The sequence below is a fragment of the Coffea eugenioides genome, chromosome 2 (genome assembly GCF_003713205.1).
Source record: "Coffea eugenioides isolate CCC68of chromosome 2, Ceug_1.0, whole genome shotgun sequence".
Lineage (NCBI taxonomy): Eukaryota > Viridiplantae > Streptophyta > Magnoliopsida > Gentianales > Rubiaceae > Coffea > Coffea eugenioides.
Window position 1 is genome coordinate 77,691,683 of NC_040036.1, and position 17,673 is coordinate 77,709,355.

At 38.8% G+C, this 17,673-nt stretch overlaps 3 protein-coding genes across 3 annotated transcripts; all 3 read left to right on the forward strand.

Annotated features, from left to right (window-relative positions):
• Window positions 1-6,432: 6,432 nt before the first annotated feature.
• On the forward strand, window positions 6,433-9,178 carry LOC113761362 (caffeic acid 3-O-methyltransferase-like). Its single transcript, XM_027304321.1, has 4 exons — window positions 6,433-7,088; window positions 7,555-7,865; window positions 8,224-8,288; window positions 8,558-9,178. The coding sequence occupies exons 1-4, from the start codon at window positions 6,631-6,633 to the stop codon at window positions 8,852-8,854; spliced, it is 1,131 nt and encodes a 376-aa protein (XP_027160122.1). The 5' UTR covers window positions 6,433-6,630; the 3' UTR covers window positions 8,855-9,178.
• A 1,927-nt stretch (window positions 9,179-11,105) lies between these two features.
• On the forward strand, window positions 11,106-13,720 carry LOC113761364 (caffeic acid 3-O-methyltransferase-like). The gene is made up of 4 exons (XM_027304322.1): window positions 11,106-11,813; window positions 12,237-12,547; window positions 12,878-12,942; window positions 13,222-13,720. Exons 1-4 carry the CDS (start codon window positions 11,356-11,358, stop codon window positions 13,516-13,518), a joined length of 1,131 nt encoding a protein of 376 aa, XP_027160123.1. The 5' UTR covers window positions 11,106-11,355; the 3' UTR covers window positions 13,519-13,720.
• Window positions 13,721-15,127: 1,407 nt separating this feature from the next.
• On the forward strand, window positions 15,128-17,361 carry LOC113762599 (elicitor-responsive protein 3-like). Its single transcript, XM_027306130.1, has 5 exons — window positions 15,128-15,322; window positions 16,144-16,209; window positions 16,430-16,556; window positions 16,812-16,926; window positions 17,106-17,361. The coding sequence occupies exons 1-5, from the start codon at window positions 15,256-15,258 to the stop codon at window positions 17,178-17,180; spliced, it is 450 nt and encodes a 149-aa protein (XP_027161931.1). The 5' UTR covers window positions 15,128-15,255; the 3' UTR covers window positions 17,181-17,361.
• Window positions 17,362-17,673: the final 312 nt, after the last annotated feature.

Consider the following 17,673-nt stretch of genomic DNA (forward strand, 5'->3'; position numbering starts at 1 on the left):
GATTGGTGAGAAACGGCATGCAAGAAATTAACAGAAATTCAGATTGTTCTCTTGTCTCTCTCAACTCTCTCTTCTCTGCAAATCCCCTTCTTCTTCGTCTCTTCCCTCTTTCCCTAATTCAATTTCTGCGATTATGATTTCTGGACCCTGACAAAGTGGTATCAGAGCTCGCGAATCCTTGGAACTGGTAACAATGGCGGAAAGCACCAGGTTTAAGACCCCTGAGGAACAAATCAAGAAACAAGAATTGAAGCTTCAGGAGGTGGTAGAAAGCTTCCAAGCTTCGCACCTCCAACAACAACAGATGCGAGAGGAGCTGGGAGCAGAAATGGAAGAAGGTACCAAACGAGTAGAAGGAATGGTGGCCGGACTGAAACAAGAATTCAGTGCCTTCATGAGAATGATGATGGAAAAGGAGAAGTGGGGGCCAGAGGCAGGGAGGCATCCAAATGATCAACCGCCACTGCTGCCGACTCCGCCGCCCATCCAGAGGTTGCAGGCTGGGCCCGAAGGCTCTAGTAATGGAAGAAGGGAGGCAAGTAAGGTGACAATTCCTAATCCCCCAAAAATTGACTTACCACTGTTCGCGGGAGAAAATCCAAGAGATTGGATCAGAAAATGCAACAAATATTGTGTAAACTATCAAATACCTGAGGAACAGAAGGTGGAGGTGATAGAGATGTATCTGGAAGGGAAGGCGGACAGATGGTTCCAGGGGGTCAAAATGGAGAAGCCTGGGATATCCTGGGAAATGTTTGGAGAACTACTGTGTAGAAGATTCGATAACAATATAGGCAAGGATATTGTTGAGGAATTCAATAAACTGCATCAAGTTGGAAAGGTGGAAGAGTATCAAGAGCAGTTTGAGGAGCTTAAATTCCTTATGACCACTAAGAACCCCTATCTGAGTGAGGAGTATTTTATATCCAGTTTCATCAGTGGATTAAAGGATGAAATCAAGACCATGATTAAGATGCTGAGACCTACTTCCTTGTCAGAAACCTTTGAGTTAGCCACCTTACAGGAGAACGCATTGAACTTGCAATCGAGGCACTCCAAGGAGAGTAGTAAGACGGCCACAGAAAATAGGTTTGGGATTTCCAGAAATTTCTCTCAAGCACAGAATCCCATCTCACAGTACAAAGTGCCCTCAATCAACTCTTTCAAGAACACTCACCTCAAAGGCAGTTCTGTTTCTGCTACAGAATCTGAGTCCAGGAGGATTTCACCACAGGAAGTACAGTACAGGAGAAACCATGGACTCTGCTTTAAGTGTGGAGAAAAGTATGGGCAGGGTCACCAGTGTAAACTTGGACACTTAAACTTCCTGATTCATGATGAGGAGGAGGATTCTGAGTTTGAAGATGCAGTGGGGGAGCAAGATGAGGCTACGGGCAACCCAGGACAGGTCATGGAGATGTCCCTGTACACTCTATCTGAGGCACTAAAAAGGAAAACTATAACTCTAGTAGGAAGACTGGATGGAGAAGACATGCTAATCCTAGTGGACACCGGCAGTTCAGACAGCTACATTAGCAGTGAAAATGTAATTGCCTTTGATATCCCTTATCAGTTAGTTCAGCCTTTCTCTGTAATAATGGGAAATAGGGCTTGTGTAACTAGTAAAGCAATCTGTCCTAAAGTGGTGTGGGGAATCAATCAGCACAGGTTCTGTTATGATCTCAAAGTGATGGATCTGAGCGGCTGGGATATGATACTTGGGGTTGATTGGATGACCCAGTTTAGCCCCATTACGTTTGATTTCCATAAATTGACTATTTCTTTACAAGGTCAGGGGGAAGCAATACACCTACAGGGCCAAGCTGAGGACTGTGACCTGGACCTTATAAGAGGAAATGACCTAAGAACCTTTATTGAGTATAAGAAGTAGTTATGCATGAACATGAGGTTAGGCCAGGGGGACAGGATGAAGGAAACTGATGTTCCTGGGAAGGTTCAGGATATAATTGAAGAGTTTACAGATGTGTTTGCAACTCCTACTGAGTTGTCTCCCACAAGGGGGGTAGACCATGAAATTCTATTAAAATCTGAATCTCAGCCTTTCAAGATGAGGCCCTACAGGCACCCACACTCTCAGAAGGGGGAAATTGAGCAACAAGTCAAGGACATGTTGCAACATGGATTAATAATCCATAGTAACAGCCCATTTGCCTCACCCGTTCTGTTGGTTAAAAAGAAGGAAGGAACATGGCGTTTCTGTGTTGACTACAGAAAATTGAATGAGATGACTATCAAAGACAGATACCCCATACCAAATGTAGATGAACTGATCAATGAGTTAGCAGGATCCAAATATAAGTCCAAGTTGGATCTCACATTTGGCTATCATCAAATCAGAGTTAAACTAAAGGATACATACAAAACTGCTTTTCAAACCCACTGTGGCCACTATGAGTTCCTGGTGATGCCATTTGGACTCACAAACGCACCAGCTACATTCCAGGCCCTCATGAATCAGGTATTCCAGCCATACCTGAGGAAATTTGTCCTAGTTTTTTTTTGATGATATCCTGGTCTACAGTCCATCCTTAGAATTGCACTTGCAGCACTTGTAAATTGTGTTATCAGTTTTAAGGGAGCACAAATTGTTTGCAAAACGTTCCAAATGTTCATTTGCACAGCACACTGTAGACTACCTTGGTCACACCATAACGGAAGAAGGAGTGTCCATGGATAGATCTAAAATTGACAGTATTATGAGCTGGCCATCTCCAAAGACAGTAAAGGAACTGAGAGGGTTCTTGGGATTAACTGGCTATTACAGAAGATTCATTAAGCATTATGGCATTATCTGCAAACCTCTTACTGAATTATTCAAGAAAGACAATTTTGCATGAAATTCAGAGGCTCAGGAGGCTTTCTTACCTCTAAAGCACATAATGTGTATTGCCCATGTCTTAAGGTTACCAGATTTTCAGAAGCCTTTTACTATTGAGACTGATGCCAGTGGAGATGGCATTGGGGCAGTGCTGATGCAGGAGGGTCATCCTATTATTTTTTTGAGCAATGCTTTATCACCAAAAAATCTAGGACTCTCTGCCTATGAAAAGGAGTTACTGGCCCTGGTCATGGCAGTAACTAAATGGAGACATTACTTGGTAGGTTACCATTTTGTAATTAAGACTGATCATCAGTCGTTGAAGTACTTGATGGATCAAAAGCTTACAACTACTTTACAGCACAAGTGGTTAATAAAACTATTGGAATTAGACTATAAAATACAGTATAAAAAAGGAGTGGAAAACAAGGTAGCAGATGCCTTATCCAGATTGCATGAAGGGAGTTCATTTCCTACAGGCTCTTGTCTAGCACTGTCAACAGTTAAGCCAAATTGGATGCAGGAATTGCAGGACATCTACTCTTCCGACAGCCAGTACAAGGATGTCATGACCCAATTAGTGGTAGATCCTTCCTCCCAGCCAATGTATGAATGGAGCAATGACCTTCTGAAATACAAAGGCAGGATTTATGTAGGTTCGACTACTGCTCTGAGGAATAAGATAATCCAGACTCTACATTCTTCTGCTGTGGGGGGCATTCAGGTCAAAGAGGCTGTTGGCAAAGAATTAAATCCTTATTCTTTTGACCAAACATGAAACAGGATGTTATCCAGTTTATCAGGAACTGTGATGTCTGCCAGAGGTTCAAAGCTGAGCATGTTCATGCTCCTGGGCTGTTACAACCACTACCTATCCCTAGAATGGCTTGAACACACCTCACCATGGATTTCATAGAAAGCCTACCCAGCTCCCAAGGCTTCAACACTATAATGGTGGTCATTGATAGATTGACCAAAGTTGGACACTTCATAGCTTTAGTTCATCCATTTTCTGCCAAACAGGTAGCTCAGATCTTCTTAGACAACATTTTCAGGTTGCATGGACTACCAGAATCCATCGTGTCTGATAGAGATAGAATCTTTACCAGCACCTTTTGGAGCGAATTGTTCAAACTAGTTGGCACAGAGTTACACTACAGCTCAGCTTACCACCATCAATCTAACGGACAGAGTGAGAGGGTGAACCAATGCGTGGAATCTTACTTGAGGTGTATGACTGGGGAATTCCCCAACCAGTGGAGTAAATGGTTAGCTTTGGCAGAATGGTGGTACAACTCATCCTACCATTCCAGTTTGCAGTTATCTCCATTTGAAGCATTATATGGTTACAAACCTATCCCACTACCTCTTGGTCCCTACCTCGATACCATTATCCCTGCAGCAGCTCAACTTCTTCAGGAAAGGATACGCATTTCTGGGAGCATCAGAGAGCACTTAACTAAGGCACAACATAGAATGAAATTCTTTGCTGATAAGCAGCGTACGGAACGATCGTTTGAGGTGGGTAACTGGGTTTTCCTCAAGCTCCAACCCTATCGACAACAAACAGTTGCCATCAGGAAATGCCTCAAGCTTGCTGCCAGGTTCTATGGGCCTTTCCAGGTGGAAGCTAAGGTGGAAACAGTAGCATATCGTCTGAAGTTGTTGACAGGATCTAGAATCCACCCAGTTTTCCACGTTTCCTAGCTAAAGAAGAAGATTGGACCACTGCAACCAGTTTCTGGGAGCCTACTTGAGTTTGACAGTTCAGATCAATGTCCCTTACAGCCAGAATCTATCTTGCAAAGGAGGGTTATTCTACGTCAAGGCCAGCCAATAATTCAATTCCTGATCAAGTGGTGCCAGCTCGGAGAAGAGGAAGCTTCATGGGAAGACAAGGACTTCATCTTGTCACAATTTCCTCAATTCCAGTCTTGAGGACAAGACTTTTTCCGGGAGGTAATGTCAGGATAGGAGAATAAATAGTCTGAGACGGTGACGTTTTGGGGCTAGATTAGGGCTAAATTGAGGGAATAAGTGAAACGGTGACGTTTTGTACTAGTTTAGAGCCAATTAGATTGTATAAGTGGAATGGCGACGTTTTGGGGCCAGACTTAGCACCTGATTGGTAACTGAATTAGTTAGAGGTTGTTAGATGTCCTATTTGTACCCGACGGATTGGTGAGAAACGGCATGCAAGAAATTAACAGAAATTCAGATTGTTCTCTTGTCTCTCTCTCTCTATCTTTTCTCTCTCAACTCTCTCTTCTCTGCAAATCCCCTTCTTCTTCGTCTCTTCCCTCTTTCCCTAATTCAATTTCTGCGATTATGATTTCTGGATCCTGACACACATTAACCACGGGACTCGAACCCTTGTGGGGAGGCCGGACAATGGCCTTAGGGAAGGAATCGTGACCAAACGAGCTGACCCGTGAGGGGCCCTTTATAAAGTTGCATGCGTGCGTAAGCGTGACTTTTGCATTTAGATATAGGTAGTCAAACATTACTTATGTGGACTGTGTTAACAAGACTTGTAATACGTACCACCGCTCACAATTAAGTTGGACAAAGGAGGGTTGGAAGAACAAATTGAAATCTATAGCCCATCAAATTTATATTTATATTTAATAGTTTTACGTAAAAAGTAAGTAGTAATATTAATCAATTATCATACACAATAGCAAATGATAGTAGCATTCAAAAAAAGTTTAAAACACTCTTTAACTTTCTTTCATATTAATTAGAGGGATAATATCATAAACATCTATTGAGATTTCTCTTAATATCACTTGGTACCTCTAAGGTTTTAAAAATATCACTTACCTCCTTTATTTTCGTTATTTGTGTAACAAAATTTTTGAAAACCCTAAACTATCCTGCTATTTGCTAAATAAAAATACTCATAAATCATTTTGTTTATTTCAAGAAAACCATCACCTAGAAAACAATCTCTAGTAGTGCTACTACATCATAATACTATAGTTCATAAAAATATAAATTTTAAAAATAAAAAGACATTTATAAAGAAATGCATTTGACTAATTTTATCCTATATGTTCAAACTGATTTTTTATGAACTTTATTTTTTTTTCCAACTTCTTCTCAATCCATGCCCAAACCTTTAAATTGTATTGATTATTATAAAAAGTAACTCAAAATAAACAAATAATTCATACTCCACTCTATCACAATCATAAAAGATAAAAGATAAACAAAATTCAATTTATTATAATTTATAAATAAAAATTGCATAGTTATCCGAAAAATGAATAAAAGAGAATGTTAGAGAAAAAAGAAAGAGAAGAAAATATCTTTTGTTTCTTGTCTTTTTAATTTTTGAGCTCCATTTATTTGATATGTAAATTATGTATTGAGTGAGGGTTAATATAGTCTTTTTGCAATTACTAGAGGGGGTAAGTGAATTTTTAAAACCTTAAAGATACCAAGTGATATTAAGAGAAACCTCAAGGGGGGTTTCTGATATTATCCCTTAACTAAACTAGTTAAGAGTATACCCTTACATTTACAAAGCTACCCTTCCTGATCTTGCTCCCCCTTGATTCCAGACGTCTCATTCCAATTGCTTTCTCTTTAAATTTTCGCAGTTTGTGCTCAATCGGACGTCCCATTTGAAAATTTGCCGTCAATGAGTGGCAATTAAGAGTTTAACACAACCCTCGCACCCAATCCAATATATGCTACAGTACTACTAATCTGAATATATACGCATAGCCTAGCTGGGATCTATCAGCATCTATAGAGTCCGAGTTGCTGGTAGTAGCAGTAGTGATATGGATTCTTCGTCAAGAGCAACCGACGATGTTGTAGTTGAAGCAGGACTAGATGAGCAAGAAGAGCAACGCTTCTCGTACGCGATGCAACTGGTCAGCTCTGCAGCGCTGCCCATGGTGCTGCTGGCTGCCATCCGGCTCGATGTGTTGGAGGTCATTGCCCAAGCGGGTCCAGGTGCCCAATTGTCGCCTTGGGACATTGCAGCCCAGGCGTGTCCTAAAAACCCTGATGCGGCTGCTATGCTGGATAGGATGCTGCAGCTCCTGGCTAGCTACTCGGTGCTCACCTGCTCTGTTGCCGAGGCGGATGCTAGTATCAGTAGCCGAAGAAGAGTGTATGGATTGGCACCGGTGGCCAAATACTTTGTGCAGAATAAAACATATGCAGCAGGAGGAGGAGGAGTTTCACTAGGCCCCCTGCTGGCCTTGCTTCAGGATAAGGTCTTCATTGACAGTTGGTCAGTGTTTTCACTTCCACTTTTATTTGCTTCTAAATCTATTACTTTCAATTAAGCTTTTACTATGTCTCGCACGGCTTGCTGGCCAATAATGGGCAAGACTTCTGCTCGCTCCTAAGTAATACGTAAAAATTCGTTGCACTATTTTGTGGAAGACCGAATACCTGGTCAGAATTTGTGTCCAAAAAATGGTTCCAGAACCTTTCTTTTCGAAACCAACCTTTCCAATTCAACAATTATTCATGCCCCTTTACAGGAAAGTACAAGTCCTTGGATTTGCAAATGCCACCTTCAAGTCAGAGCATAATTTGGCTGTATATTATGTTTCTAAAGTCCCACCTGTGTAGTCCGTCAAATTTCTGTTTTTGCATGGATAGTTAAGTATGAATTGCTTTTATTCATAGAAATTATAAGGTAAGGGTAGTTTGGTTTGTGCAAAAATCTTCATCAAATCTGTCTAATTTAGGTACCAATTAGAAGATGCAGTTCGTGAAGGAGGAGTTCCGTTTGATAGGGTACATGGTGTACATGCGTTTGAATACCCTGCTAGAGATCCCAGATTCAATGAGGTCTTCAACAAGGCAATGATCAACCCCACAACTATTGCCATTAACAGAATCGTTGAACGCTACAAAGGTTTTGAGCACCTCAAAACTTTGGTAGATGTTGGTGGTGGGCTTGGAGTTACCCTCGGCGTGATCACAGCTAAATACCCAAGTCTCAAGGGTATTAATTTTGATTTGCCACATGTTATTCAACATGCACCGGTCTATCCTGGTATAATTCTGTCCTTTCTCTCGAAATCATATGCATAGTTTGATTAACAAATAGTAGATAGCATGCAAAGACTGAAGAAGGATACAGGTGCCAATACTTTTTTCATAAATTTCATTGAGATGCAAAATATACTAAGGAATTAGAGGCATAGTATTGTGGAATAGAGACATTATTGCTGAGTTCTCTATCTTAAACCTTTTGTTGGGTAAAGAAACTTGCATATGTCATATGGAGCTGATTACCTTATTTGCAGTCCCTATATGCAGAATTGTTTAAAAACCATAATTTCTTTCATCTCGTATAACATTCTTTCAAAGTGGTCTTCTAGCTTCTATTCTTATTAAGGTGAATTTTGCAGGGGTAGAACATGTTGGAGGAGACATGTTTGAAAGTGTTCCACAAGGGGATGCCATTTTTCTGAGGGTAAGTTGAACTCTTGAGGAATTCTTATTAGGACTAATGAGTTACCAGTCGCAACAATTAAGCATACAATACTTATTTAAGAAATGGTCCCTCTGAACAATATATTATGCCGATCTTCTCAAACTAATTATTGTAGTTCGAGTTGCTTGTTTTACAACTTTAAACTCATTCTGAAGTGTCCTCTGTAAGATATGGACCACAGAATAATTGTTACGTTCTTTATCGTTCTCTTCTTTCTTTTGATGCTTTTTACATGCGTTCTTTTGTAGTCGATACTTCATGATTGGGATGATGGTCGTTGCTTGAAGTTGCTAAAGAACTGTTTCAAGGCTCTACCAAAGGATGGAAAGGTAATAGTTGTAGATGCAATTGTTCCTGTGGTTCCTGATACTAGTGCAAGCATCAAAGCCATTTGCCAGTCTGATGTAATCATGATGGCTCAAAACCCTGGAGGAAAAGAGAGATCCGAAGCAGAGTTTCTTGATTTGGCTACTGCAGCTGGATTTAGAGGTATAAGGGTAGAATGTTTTGTGTGTAATGCCTGGGTCATGGAGTTCTACAAGTAGATGACTAGTTCATGGCGCATTGCACTCTAAAAACATTCTCGTTTTATCTTCACTAATTTTAGATGGAGAATTGTCTTTTTTTTTTGTTTGGGGGGAGGGGGGATTGGGGAAGAACGTTTGATGTTAGTCATAATATTAGGCTTGTCAGAAAAAATAATGCGGATTCTCTTGTTTTGGACTAGACAAATTGTCATTGGTAATCTACCAACCAACCAATTCTCTAAACTGTGCCAAAAAAAAAAAGGAGCATCTTCATGGCAAACTGAAATGTTCTACAGAATGCAAATTCATGCATACGATGGTTATATCAGCTTGATTGTTGCTTGAGCTTGGCTGTGAACATCGTCTGGTGTAGCACATTAAAGGTAATTGATTTTGGCTCGAGGTTAGAGTTGCTGAGATACCATTAGTCTTTATGTTCAGTTCCAAAGCTCAATAGGTTACATGATTGAAGAGTGAAAGAAAAACAAAAGCATGATGACATATACGATATACAGCAAGATAGTTCGAGGAATTATGGAGTTTGAACGGTCGCTTGATTGGCAGCATTCTAGTCCATGCACTTTTAGCTGGTCCTATTGTTTCATAGGAAAGCCAGAAAAATGTAATAATCATGTAGAAGGAATTTGTAGACGTACATTGCAGGAAAATCAGTGTGGGAACAAGTGCAATTGAAGACAAAAGAATGGGGGAGTTTAGTCTAGTTCTGCTGCTACTTGCCATTGTGCTAGACATTGCATATCCGCTGATTTGTAAGCGATCACTCAAGCAGATAATTGATCCAGAAAAAAAAATGTGGGAATTCAGGTTGGAAATGCTTAATCTTGAAAGATTAGTGAGTAAAGAATTACACTCAGATCAATGTAACCAATTCCCACGAGCTAGGAATCAATGGAAGCCTGTTAATTCCCACGAACAAGCATCTAAGAACTTTCGAAGTAAGTTGACAGACAACATAATATAGGCAAAATCAGCAGGCCATGAAATTTGTGGTCATCATCCGAGTTCAAGCAGAAGCAGGGTCAAAATAGAAAGTCTCTATAACTTTGAGGGTGCATTTTTAAATTTATCTCTCCAGTTTGTGGATTTAATCACAATTTGCATCTTTTACGAACTGAAGAGCAGATGCTGACTTCCATTCATTCCTCCCGCAAAATAAAGCAAGTGGGACCAAAGAAATGAAAATTTGTTGTTCAATATGATTACCACGTAAGAAGTATAGAGAAGACAGAAATCTTTGGCTTGACGGTGGTGTCTAATTATGTGTGTGTGCGTGTGAGAGAGAATAATATCACTTATCCACCTTAATAATCTTGTGATTATTATTTTTTTTTAAATTTGAGTGACTTAATAATTGATTTGTCAAAACGTACGATGATAATGCCAATCAACTTTTCTAATCTATCTGTAGAATTTTAAGACAATATAGAAAAGCTATTTGAATAAAATATTTTTCATGAATTTTGTCATTTGTCTGAAGTATTTTTGGCCGACAAAATAAAAAGTAAACAGACATAAAACATTGCCCAATAAACAGACACCACACCAACTCATGCTTAAGATGCACCCCCTTTTAACAGAGGGAGAACAAAAAAAAAAAAAAAAAAAGGAGCAGTACTCTCCGTTTGCCAAAAAACAATCTCTAGTAGTACTAATACATCATAATACTATAGTCCATAAAAATATAAATTTTAAAAATAAAAAGATATTTATAAAGAAATGCAGTTGACTAATTTTACTCTATATGTTCAAACTGATTTTTTATGAACTTTATATTTTTTTCCAACCTCTTCTCAATTCATGCCCAAACCTTTAAATTGTACTGATTATTATAAAAAGCAACTCAAAATAAGCAAATAATTCGTACCCCACTTTATCACAATCATACAAGGTAAAAGATAAACAAAATTCAATTTATTATAATTTACAAATAAAAAATTGCATAGTCATTCGAAAAATGAATAAAAGAGAATGTTAGAGAAAAAGGAAAGAGAAGAAAATATCTTTTGTTTCTTTTCTTTTTAATTTTTGAGCTCTATTTATTTGATATGTAAATTATGTATTTTTTTTTTGTCAAAATGTAAATTATGTATTGAGTGAGGGTTAATATAATCTTTTTGCAATTACTAGAAGGGGTAAGTGACATTTTTAAAACCTTAAAGATACCCAGTGATATTAAGAGAAACCTCCCTGATATTATCCCTTAACTAGTTAAGACTATACCCTGACATTTACAAAGCTACCCTTCCAAATCTTGCTTCCCCTCTGTTCCAGACGCCTCATTCCAGTTGCTTGCTCTTTAAATTTTTTACAGTTTCTGCTCAATCGCATGTCCCATAATCATTTCAAAATTTGCCGTCAATGAGTGGCAATTAACACAACCCCCACACCCAAGCCAATATATGCTACAGTACAACTAATCTGTATATATATATATAGGACCTAGCTGGGATCTATCATCATCTACAGAGTTAAGAGTTACAGGTAGTAGCAGTGGTGATATGGATTCTTCGTCAAGAGCAATCGACAATGTTGTTGTTGAAGCAGGGCTAGATGAGCAAGAAGAGCAACACTTCTCGTACGCGATGCAACTGGTCACCTCTGTATCTTTGCCCATGGTGCTGCTGGCTGCCATCCGGCTCGATGTGTTGGAGGTCATTGCCCAAGCGGGTCCAGGTGCCCAATTGTCGCCTTGGGACATTGCAGCCCAGGTGTGTCCTAAAAACCCTGATGCGGCTGCTATGCTGGATAGGATGCTGCAGCTCCTGGCTAGCTACTCGGTGCTCACCTGTTCTGTTGCCGAGGCGGATGCTAGTATCAGTAGCCAAAGAAGAGTGTATGGATTGGCACCGGTGGCCAAATACTTTGTGCAGAACAAAACATATGGAGCAGGAGGAGGAGGAGTTTCACTAGGCCCCCTGCTTGCCTTGTTTCAAGATAAGGTCTTCATTGACAGTTGGTCAGTGTTTTCACTTCTACTGCTTCTGTTTGCTTCTACTTCTATTACTCTCAATTAAGCTTTCGTACACTCCTAATTAAATACGTAAAAATTCATTGCACTGTTTACTGGAAGACCGAGTACCTGGTCAGAATTTGTGTCCTAAAATGGTTCCAGAACCTTTCTTTTCGAAACCAACCTTTCCAATTCAACAATTATTCATGCCCCTTTACGGGAAAGCACAAGTCCTTGGATTTGCAAATGCTACCTTCAAGTCAGAGCATAATTTGGCTGTATATTATGTTTCTAAAGTCCCACCTCTGTAGTCCGTCAAATTTCTGTTTTTGTATGGATAATAAGTATCAATTGCTTTTATTCATAGCATAAATAAGGTAAGGGTAGTTTGGTTTGTACAAAATTCTTCATCAAATCCGCCTAATTTAGGTACCAATTAGAAGATGCAGTTCGTGAAGGAGGAGTTCCGTTTGATAGGGCATATGGTGTACGTGCATTTGAATACCCTGGTAGAGACCCCAGATTCAATGAGGCCTTCAACAAGGCAATGATCAACCACGCAACCATTGCCATTAACAGAATCGTTGAACGCTACAAAGGCTTTGAGCACCTCAAAACTTTGGTAGATGTTGGTGGAGGTCTTGGAGTTACCCTCAGTGTGATCACAACTAAATACCCAAGTCTCAAAGGGATTAATTTTGATTTGCCACATGTTATTCAACATGCACCTGTCTATCCTGGTAAAAATTCTGTCCTCTCTCATAATCATGCTTAGTTTGATTAGTAGATAGTACGCAAAGAATGAAGAAGAAAACGGGTGCCAATACTTATTTCATAAACTTCATTAAGATGCAAAATATGCTTAGGAATTAGAGGCATAGTTTTGTGGAATAGAGACATTATCGCTTTGTTCTCCATCTTAAACCTTATTGTTGGGTAAAGAAACTTGCATATGTCATATGGAGCTGAGTACCTTATCTGCAGTTCCTGTATGCAGAATTGTCTAAAAAGCATAATATTCTTTCATAGTGGTCTTCTAGCTTCTATTCTTATTGAGGTGAATTTTGCAGGGGTGGAACATGTTGGTGGTGACATGTTTGAAAGTGTTCCACAAGGGGATGCCATTTTTATGAAGGTAAGTTGAACTCTTGAGGAATTCTTATTTGTACTAATGAGTTACCAGTCGCAACACTTAATCATACAATACTTATTTAAGAAATGGTCCCTCTGAACAATATATTATGCTGATTTTCTCAAACTAATTATCTACCCAATTCGTAATTCGAGTTGATTTTTTTACAACTTTAAACTGATTCTGAAGTGTCCTCTGTAAGATATGGACCACGGTATAATTGTTACGTTCTTAATTGTTCTCTTCTTTCTTATGATGCTTTGCACATGAATGCTTTTGTAGTGGATACTTCATTTTTGGGATGATGGTCGTTGCTTGAAGTTGCTAAAGAACTGTTTCAAGGCTCTACCGGATGATGGAAAGGTAATAGTTGTAGATCCAATTCTTCCTGTGGTTCCTGATACTAGTGCAAGCATCAAAGCCACTTGCCAATCTGATCTAATAACCATGACTCAAAACCCTGGAGGAAAAGAGAGATCTGAAGCAGAGTTTCTTGATCTGGCTACTGCAGCAGGATTTAGAGGTATAAGGGTAGTATGTTTTGTGTGTAACGTGTGGGTCATGGAGTTCTACAAGTAGATGGCTGGTTCATGGTGCATTGTACTCTTATCTTCAATAATTTTAGATGGTGAAATGTTTTTTGGTGTCATTTGTAACCCACCAACCAACCAATTCTCTATAACTGTGCCAAACAAATGAGCATCTTCATGGCAAACTGAAATGTTCTACAACAACGTAAATTCATGCATACGATGGTTGTATCAGCTTGATTATTGCTTGAGCTTGGCTGTTAGAGTTCATCTACTAATGTATGCATTTCACTCCCTGAACACATGAAAGGAAATTGGTTTTGACTCGAGGTTAGAGTTGCTGAGATACCAATAGTCTTTATGTTCAGTTTCAAAGCTCAATAGGTTACATGATTGAAGAATAGGTTACATGATTGAAGAGTGAAAGACAAAGAAAAGCAAGATGACACATACGATATACAGCAAGATAGTACGAGGGATTATGGATTTTGAACATTCGCTTGATTGGCAGCAATCTAGTCCATGCACTTTTAGCTGGTCCTCGCAGTTTTCTTCCTTCGCTCATTTAAATTAGAGCTTCCATTAAAAGGGAATTTGCAGACGTATGTTGCAGGAAAATGAGTGTGGGAACAAGTGCAATCAAAGACGAATGGGGCAGGTTAATCTTAGTTCTGTTGCTACTTGCCATTATGCTAGACATTGTATATCTGCTAATTTGTAAGCGATCACTCAAGCTGATGATTGATCCCCCAAAAAAACAAAAAACAAAAAAAAAAACCAAAAGTGAGGGAATTCAGGCTGGAAATGCTTAATCTAGGAAGAGTGGTGCGTAAAGAATCACACTTGGACCAATTCCCACAAGCAATGGAAGCCTGTTAATTGCCTGGAACAAGCATCCAAGAACTTTGAAGTAAGATAACAACATAATATAGACAAAATCAGCAGGCCATGTAAGTTGTAAATAAGGAGAAAGCCTCACAGCTTCTTGGATTGAAATGACAATTTCCGGGAAGCTCAGTGCTTGCGAGTGTTCTAAGTGGTCATCGTCCGAGTTTAAGCAGAAGCAGGGAGCTTCGTTTGTATTTTGCACAATAATCAATTGCACCTTCACTAGTAAACCAACATCAAAATTAGAAAAAAAAAAAAAAAAAAAGGGTAACAACAACTTCAAAAACATGTGAGGCGATATTCCATTAGGCTGCACGTTAAAAAAACCACCTTGAAAAATTTGAGCATATTTTTGTACACGATGAAAGGAAGTTATTTTAATTTTACTAATTTGGCAAATTTTTTTTTACCCTACATCTCAGAAAAACCATTCACATCAGAAATCTAGAACTGAAAATTTTTGTTATTTCTAAACCAGAAAAAAAAAACAAAGAATTTAAAATGCAGAAAGTGAGGCAATTCTTGAATCATGGATTCCATAGCCGTTGGATCATTAATAAATCCACATGGGCCACATGCAAATAAGCATAACTGTCTGCTAAAGTAATAATCCTTCACCTCTCCTGTCTCCAGCCCAAGTTAAAAATCTTTTTAAAAGCAAGTCACCGAACCGGGCGAGTTTTTATCTAATATCAAACCGGCTCTCAAACGAGCTTAGACCGCTTCAGGTCGTTTATTTATATGTATATATATATACTCCGCCACCCTGCCCGGCAAAGAATTCATCGGATCATAATCTCTCAGACAGAGTGGTGGCAAGCGTGGTCTGATTCCACCCATTTCTGATCTTTTTGGTCTCTTTTGGTCTGTCTTTCTTCAAATTCTCTTTGATCCAAAGATGCCGCGGGGAACCCTTGAAGTTCTTCTTGTTAGCGCCAAGGGCCTCGAAAACACTGATCTCCTGTGTACGTTACTGCAACCACGCAAGACAATGCTTTTTAATTCTTTTCTGGTTCATCTTGTTAATTGGTTTAATGTGCTTGCATTTTGTACTTTATTGTTTTGAGTGAAAATTTGGGTGGTTGTTTTCATGATTTATAAATTTCGATGACTGAAGGGATGATTTGACTTTAAGATTGAATATTGTTAGGTGATCATGGTGACAAATTGTAGATACATCTTCACCTGTTTTGCACTGGAAATGTACCTAAATGAAGCTTTATATTTATCTATGGCCATTGATTTCCAAACTTTTTCAAGTTGTGTACTTTTGTGTTAAATAACCATGTAGAACATAAGATGATCTGAATTAAAGATATGTTCCCTTATAATGTCGTGACATTTAGTTTTTTTTTTCCCACAATCTTGAATTAATCGTTTCAAATGGATCTGTGGAGGTTGATTTCAAAATCCAGAATATGAAGATCCAATGCCGGCTCATCTCCTATCTCGTTCCTTGTTTTAACTAATGATTGTGGATTTGGCCATTTTTTGTGGGTGATCCAACAAGGATGATCTATATGATGGATTCACTCTCATGCCTAAAGCACGAAAATTCAGATATCTCGTGATGGCCATTCGTCAGCAGTTGTGGCTAAATAATGACTTCTTTGTATGTGTGTTTTGAACAATCATCTGTCCAAGCAAAAAGATCCTTACCACTTTTTGTGTTCTATCTCTTGATGCTATTGCTGGAATAAACGACTTTTTTTAATACTATATAAACACTCTTGCTATGAATTTATTAAGTATTTATCCTGATTACTCTTTTATCCTTTTTGAGCAGCTAATATGGATCCTTACGCCATCATAACTTGCCGGACTCAGGAAAAGAAAAGTAGTGTCGCATCAGGTCAGTCTATGAGTTTCTTCTCTTAAATATATTTCATAAATTTGTGATTGGCTTAATGCCCTTGACCTCTAGACCTCAGAGTTTTGCTAGATTAGTGCATTGTTGTGGCATCTTTTCTGTCCTTGAGGCTCTTGTAGTGTTGTGGATTTCTGCCTCTTAGGCTGTTTAGTATAATTTGGTTATGTTTTTTGTTGAATTCACCATGGAACATCCAATGTAGGTCAAGGATCCGAACCAGAATGGAATGAAACCTTTCTCTTTACCATTTCTGAAGGTGTTACTGAACTCAAAATCAAACTCATGGACAGTGACAATCTCACTAATGACGATTTTGTTGGCGAATCAACGTGAGTAATGCCTTGAGTTTTTTGTTTTTTTTGAAATTTTTAGAGCGGAAGTGATTAAGAATCAGTTGAGGACTACAAATCCTGTCTTTCAATTGCCAAAAAAAAAGTTCAAAAGAAGGTTGAAATCCAAAATTCGCAGTGAGTGCTGTTTTTGACATTCATCTGTGGTTATGGTTACGAATGATACTTTAGATGTTAAGTTGATACCCTGTATATCCACAATTTTTATCATGACTAATATAGTCTGTTCAACAGAATCCCCTTGGGTGCTGTTCTTGCTGAAGGAAGTGTTCCAATAGCTTCATACAATGTTGTCAAGGACGACAAATATTGTGGAGAGATTAGAATTGGCCTTAACTTCAAGCGTGAGGTACTGTACAGACTTTCGTAGTCAAAGAACTTAGTCTTCCAAAAGCACATTAGATGTCAGATCAATTCAGTTCTACAGAGAAGTTTAACCAAATGATTCATTACACATTCTTTGCCATTTTGGGTTTATCAGCATATAGCTAAACTGAAGCAAAAGTTTTCTGCTTTTGGCCATTGCAGGCAGGATCTGATGAGGGATATTATCGGCAGGAGGAGAGCTTTGGTGGATGGAGCCAATCTTCCAGAGACTACTAGTTAATCTCTGTCTTGATTCGAAATCTGTTGTTTTAAACATTTTGCTAAACTTGGTACTACCGTAGAATGGGAAGTATGTTGTTTCGGATTCATATTTTCTTATTTTCAAACATAGGATTTGACTTCAGCAAACAAAATGTGATATTCGATGATGTTTGTTACTTTCTTGACATGATCATAACTGAAGTAGATGATGATGAAGTTTTAGTTGCCAAATCAAAGGTTAGAATTTAGAAAAAAAAAGTGCTGTAAAGTGGAACACGTATCTTCCTTTATGTGTTGAAGTACATCCTAGCAAAAGAAAGTGAGCAGAACCTACGTCCAGCAAGTTTGTGGGATTGTGCCAAGCCAATTTTGTCTAACAATGTTGCTAGAGGTTGTACGGTTCTGGAGCAGATCAACCAGAAAACAAGAAGCAACTCTTGAATGTTCTTTAAGTACGTGTATTTGTGCGATTTTCGAGGATTAATATGTGGAGATCCATTGACGACTT

What these genes read in the sequence shown, in the direction of transcription:
- LOC113762599 (XM_027306130.1), top strand. Translation starts at nt 15,256, where the DNA reads ATGCCGCGGGGAACCCTTGAAGTTCTTCTTGTTAGCGCCAAGGGCCTC. An exon ending in GATTTTGTTGGCGAATCAAC is followed by an intron (nt 16,557 to 16,811) that starts GTGAGTAATGCC and finishes TCTGTTCAACAG; the next exon opens with AATCCCCTTGGGTGCTGTTC. An exon ending in GCCTTAACTTCAAGCGTGAG is followed by an intron (nt 16,927 to 17,105) that starts GTACTGTACAGA and finishes TGGCCATTGCAG; the next exon opens with GCAGGATCTGATGAGGGATA.
- LOC113761364 (XM_027304322.1), top strand. Translation starts at nt 11,356, where the DNA reads ATGGATTCTTCGTCAAGAGCAATCGACAATGTTGTTGTTGAAGCAGGG. An exon ending in AAGGTCTTCATTGACAGTTG is followed by an intron (nt 11,814 to 12,236) that starts GTCAGTGTTTTC and finishes CGCCTAATTTAG; the next exon opens with GTACCAATTAGAAGATGCAG. An exon ending in ACATGCACCTGTCTATCCTG is followed by an intron (nt 12,548 to 12,877) that starts GTAAAAATTCTG and finishes TGAATTTTGCAG; the next exon opens with GGGTGGAACATGTTGGTGGT.
- LOC113761362 (XM_027304321.1), top strand. Translation starts at nt 6,631, where the DNA reads ATGGATTCTTCGTCAAGAGCAACCGACGATGTTGTAGTTGAAGCAGGA. An exon ending in AAGGTCTTCATTGACAGTTG is followed by an intron (nt 7,089 to 7,554) that starts GTCAGTGTTTTC and finishes TGTCTAATTTAG; the next exon opens with GTACCAATTAGAAGATGCAG. An exon ending in GGGATGCCATTTTTCTGAGG is followed by an intron (nt 8,289 to 8,557) that starts GTAAGTTGAACT and finishes GTTCTTTTGTAG; the next exon opens with TCGATACTTCATGATTGGGA.